This window comes from Oppia nitens, unplaced genomic scaffold (genome assembly GCF_028296485.1).
Source record: "Oppia nitens isolate AA-2021 unplaced genomic scaffold, nextdenovo-longstitch-racon4-pilon3 scaffold5_pilon_pilon_pilon, whole genome shotgun sequence".
NCBI lineage: Eukaryota > Metazoa > Arthropoda > Arachnida > Sarcoptiformes > Oppiidae > Oppia > Oppia nitens.
In genome coordinates, this window is record NW_026533243.1 from 8,049,452 (window position 1) to 8,055,079 (window position 5,628).

General features: G+C 24.9%; 1 protein-coding gene across 1 annotated transcript; it reads left to right on the forward strand.

Annotated features, from left to right (window-relative positions):
• Nucleotides 1–3,210: 3,210 nt before the first annotated feature.
• LOC128961738 (adiponectin receptor protein-like) lies at nucleotides 3,211–4,455 on the forward strand. Its single transcript, XM_054308000.1, has 3 exons — nucleotides 3,211–3,554; nucleotides 3,688–3,902; nucleotides 4,104–4,455. The coding sequence occupies exons 1-3, from the start codon at nucleotides 3,211–3,213 to the stop codon at nucleotides 4,421–4,423; spliced, it is 879 nt and encodes a 292-aa protein (XP_054163975.1). The 3' UTR covers nucleotides 4,424–4,455.
• The last annotated feature ends 1,173 nt before the right edge of the window (nucleotides 4,456–5,628 follow it).

Sequence of the window (5,628 nt, forward strand, 5' to 3'; positions counted from 1 at the left end):
TAATATTACTACTAAATATAGCAGTACTGTATAAATACATATTTTGTTGAAAAAAATATTGTTATCATACAAATTCAGGTGTTTGACTATAATATATATATTTTTGTATTTTTAGATTCAACCTTTATATATATATATATCATATATATATTATATTTATTGTAATTCTATTATATCATATTAACGGTTATACATTGATGGATAAAAAAAAAGTCTACAAAATAAAAGCCACAAAAAATGTAATATTTATGATTAATGAATAATTGATGCGATTATACCATTGCTGAGTGTTTTTGATAGATCTATAAATGTCAAGAATATATATTCTGTATATAACTATATATTTACTTTTCAATACTTTTATTTCACTGTAAATTGTAAGTAACTTACGTAAAATGTATTTTATTTATAACAAAACTCTCAGCTATTATTTTGAAATATATTTGACTGAAAAAAATGTGTTTTTATTTTGAACAACAAAACAAGAAAAACAAATAATTTTGATTTTTTTATTTTTATGATAATTTTTTCTTCGCTGAAAAAAACATGTAATCAATTATATTAGACGTCGGTATTGACATTACGTAAATGTTAAAAGTATTTTTCAATTGTGTTATTTTGATATTTTCCTAATAAATAGTTATGTAATAATAATAACAGTTTTTGATCTGAAATTACAGCTTGAGATAAAATACTAATTTGAAATTATGTTTTTTGTTTTAAGCATAGGCTGTAAGTACAGTACTTACTGTATGTATGTGTTTTGCGTGTGTGTGTGTGTGTGTGTGTGTGTGTGTGTGTGTGTGTGTGTGTGTGTGTGTGTGTGTGTGTGTGTGTTTGTCAGTGTATTTAAAATATCAAAAGGCCAAATGATTAACTGTTTAAGTGATCATTTAGTGTCAAATTTTAATGTCCAAACTATTAATCATATTTTCATATCCGATTCAAACGGCAATCCCTTTTCCCTTATTATCCCAAAACCTCTGTAATAATGAATGTATTCAATGTTTGCCTTTATTTTTAGTTCATTAAGCGTTGAAAAACAATGTAATTTTATTTTGAGAACATATTAGAGATATAGTATGTGATAAAGTTATAAAATCAATATTTAATGAATTGTAAATAAATTATATATTATACTACAATATTATTATTCAGACAAAAAAAACTTAACGATTCACACAATAAGGTCTCGGCTTATCCTCGAGTGATGTTATTTTTGGTATTCAATTATTTACATATAAAACCAAAGCCCAGAATACCTAATATATACTTATATATTGAATATATATATATATATACAGTATATATGTAGTGTATGTTATATACCGGTATATATAATACAATAGTGTTTTATACAGTTATATACAGTTATATACAGTTATATACAGTTATATACAGTTATATACAGTTATATACAGTTATATACAGTTATATACAGTTATATACAGTTATATACAGTTATATACAGTTATATACAGTATATACAGTAAAGCTTATATTCACATTAATATCAAAAGCTAAAAGTGTTTATCGCGCAAATTAGAGATGAAAATCTAAAATAAAAGCTAAAAACCAAATCAAAACCATAATTTATTATAAGTTTATTTAATTTATTAATATATATAGAGTATTTATTGTAAATCTTAATTTAGTAATAATATTATATTATTAAAACTAAATTAAGTATTGTAAATCAAAATCTAGTAATATAACATTCAATTAAATCAAAATCAAGTTACAATTTTTAGTTTAGCTTTTAATATTACAGATATAAAATATTAAAGTACTATTTAAATAAAAAAAATCATTTTAATATTTAAAAAATTATTTTTAAAATCAAAGAATATTACTATTAAATTGTTTAATCCAAACGGGAAAATCCATTTGTTTTTCCCGTTTAGTTTGAATATTTTGCGCCAAAGAATTTCTAATCAGAAATATTACAGAAATATTAGGCACAGAATATTCTTCAGCTGACAAATAAATGTGTGTAAAACATCACACATTCCTCTCTGTCTGTCTGTCTGTCTCTCTCTCTCTCTCTCTCTCTCTCTCTCTCTCTCTCTCTCTTTCTCTCTTTGACTCCCATTCCCTACTATATATCCCCACTATTTACGCGCCGATCGATAATCCAGTGCCTATTATAGCATACAGTATGGTATAAATTCTGGTGAAATTCGCAATTCACTTACATTTTTTCATTCACTGAGCTCAGGGATATTTTCCCTACAACTCAACATATTTACGATATATGTCTGGCGATAGTATATTGAATTTAGAGTACAGTTTGCTTTTGGTTTTACCAGAATAATAACTGATAAATAGTTTATCTTGAAAAAAGTAAACCATTTTTAGGCATATTATTAAATTAATAAATGATATATGACTTATTTGGATATAAAAACTAAAGCAAACAATATAAAACTATTTATAATATAATAAATTATTAATATAATTGTAGAATAAAAATAATAAAAACAATTGTATTGTAAAAGAATATTCTTATTTGTGATTATATATATTATTTGATTCTGTGTTTGTGCGCTATACTAAAAGTAATAATAATAATAATATCAATAATAACTACTAGTTTTATAACTAACAGTCCCCTGTAATATATATATTATATTATATATGAAAACAGTTATTATAGTGTATTTTACGTATGTCGGTGTGTGTGCTCTTTTGTATAGAGACTGACTGTTTTACCAATTGAGTGGTTGTTTGAGTGACTTATAAACTATAGTATAATGTGTGTGTATCGATGTCTGCGCGCTATTAAACAATAGCAACAATACTACTAATAAGATAATAATAATAAGATATATAGATTAATTTCAAATTACCGTTATATTTTTTTGGAGAATAATATCTGTTATATATATATCACCTTCCAGTTGCCTACCAGTGCCAGACAAACATATAAAGAGGAAGCTGTTAGATTATATAATTGATAATTATAATAATAATAATAAAGAATATTCTTTAAAATATATATTTAAAAATGTTATGACAAAAAATTGAATAGATTTTCAATAATAATAATAATAATAATAATAATATATAATAATAATATCTATTAATGTTTTGAAATATATTTATATTAGTTGTTAATTAATATATAAAAAAATAATCTACTGATTGTTGAACACTTTAACATTATATAACTATTACTAACAACTTGTGTGATACAACTGTATAATAAACATGAAATTGGTTGATCTGACATCAGTGCCGCCGTGGTATGGCGACAATGAGTACATACGTCGGCACTTTCGGCCGCCGACACCATCGTTCAAGTACTGTCTCAAGTCGTCAGTATTACATTTACACAACGAGTCGGGCAATATCTTCACCCATTTAATTGGTTCCCTAATCTTTGCCTATCTGTGGTACAGTTCGATGAGTCACGCGGTATACATGAACTCTTCGTTCATCGATAGAGTCATATTCGGCGCCTTCTTCACCGGTATTATCATTTGTATGATAATGTCGACACTGTTTCATGCCTTTCGATGTCACTCGAGAAGAGTCTTTAAATTGTTTGCTAAGTAATTATATATTATATCTTATAATATCTGTATTTATGTTTATTATAAATAAATTGATTTATCTGTTTGTTTATTTGTTTATCACTAAAATAATGATTTTTAAAAAATATAAATATTGATTGATTGACAATAGGCTGGACTACTGTGGTATAACTATATTGATTGCCGCCTCATTCATCCCATGGATATACTATGGTTTCTACTACTTTCCGACGGCACGTAATCTATACCTATCGTCAACAGTGTTGTTATGTATGGCGTGTTTCGTGATCTCCTTGTTTGACAAATTCAGTGAACCGGAGCTCAGGAAAATTCGCAGCGCTATATTCCTATTGAATGGATGCTCAGGTATGCATATAGACAGACACACAGACACATATGCACGACAACCCATTTCCTAAATTACAGTCAAATCATTCATTCATAAAAATCATTGCCAATAGTATTAGTAGTATTTAACAATAATAATAATAATAATGACATTCATTTGTATTCACAATTTTTTTTATAATTTTTATCCATTATTTCTTATTAATTTTGCACCGGTAGCTATCTTTCCTTGTTGTCATCTGTACTTTCAACTCTACATGTTTGGCCCGACTGCCGCCCAATTGGCCCTTAGGTCGATACAGTTGTTAGTATTTATGGGCTCATTGTATATAATAGGCGCCCTGTGTTACATGTATAAGATACCGGAGCGCTGGTCTCCCGGCAAGTTTGACCTGTGGTTCCATTCGCATCAAATCTTCCACACACTGGTAGTGTTGGCGGGTCTGACATACTTTCATAGTATGTCACTCATGGCTGAGGCAAGACTTAACCAACGAATGCACCAAAACAACGATTTGGCTTTCCTTAGCACCGATTGATTGATTGACTGCACTATCACTGAATGACCAACTGCTCAGACAATTAAGTAAATTATTTAAATAATAATATAATATAATAATAATAATTAATTTGAATGACGTATAAACTCTTTTAATGTAATAATAATAATATAATATATAATACATAATAATTATGATATAATAATAATATAATGAATTGTTTGAAATGCTAGTAAAATATAATAATAATAAATTTATTATAATTATAAACTAATAATTATATTTTGGTTTGTTTGTTAAATGATGTTATGGCAATTAAAAATTATATTTATTCATAGTTGTACACAAAAAAAATTATCTTAATTATTAAATATAAATGCTGTATATATTTAAACAAACACTATATCTATTATATACACAGAATATTCTGTTTGTTTAATTCATGTTAATAATTTTACTATTAAAGTTTATATTTTTACAATATTGATATTACGAAAATTTTAATTAATAATTTACTTAAAATAATAATATTATTATTATTATTGCTATATTATAATGACAATAACTAAACTAATTAATATATTTACTTTAGAGTGACCTTATATTTATAATAATTATTCATTTATTTATTAAAGTTAATTATTATTTGCAAAATAATAAGTTTGTTTGTTTTTATTTAAATGTTTAAAAAATTCAAGTTCGACTGCAATAATAAATAACAAAAACAAATTTACATAAAATTCAGATATAATTAATTTATTTAATATGATATTATAAAATAATCACACATCAATAAAATTGTGTGCGTACAGTAAAATGCCAATAATTTTAGTTAGAATAACAAATAAAAAAATCTATAAAAAAATAATGGACTATAAAAAAGCTATAGTGCCTTATTGATTGGGGCAAATAATTAAAAATTAAATACTACAGCAATAATAAATATTGCATTATGGCAATGATGCATAATATTGAAGTCAATGTTGAATATTTAAATAATGCATTATTGTTACATGTTTTATATACGGGTATATAATATTTTATTGTATATAAAATGCATAGTATGCACGAGATTAATCATTTAAATATTGATATCATATTATGTTTTTGAAGTTTAATTTAAATTTTATTGATCAAAAAAAACTTATGTATACTATTTAATATCATATAATATTTTAAACTTTTAAACTATAATTTATATGGGTATAAATGTATTTTATAAGGACTCACATTGTTAACTGATT

What these genes read in the sequence shown, in the direction of transcription:
- LOC128961738 (XM_054308000.1), top strand. Translation starts at nt 3,211, where the DNA reads ATGAAATTGGTTGATCTGACATCAGTGCCGCCGTGGTATGGCGACAAT. An exon ending in GTCTTTAAATTGTTTGCTAA is followed by an intron (nt 3,555 to 3,687) that starts GTAATTATATAT and finishes GATTGACAATAG; the next exon opens with GCTGGACTACTGTGGTATAA. An exon ending in CCTATTGAATGGATGCTCAG is followed by an intron (nt 3,903 to 4,103) that starts GTATGCATATAG and finishes TTGCACCGGTAG; the next exon opens with CTATCTTTCCTTGTTGTCAT.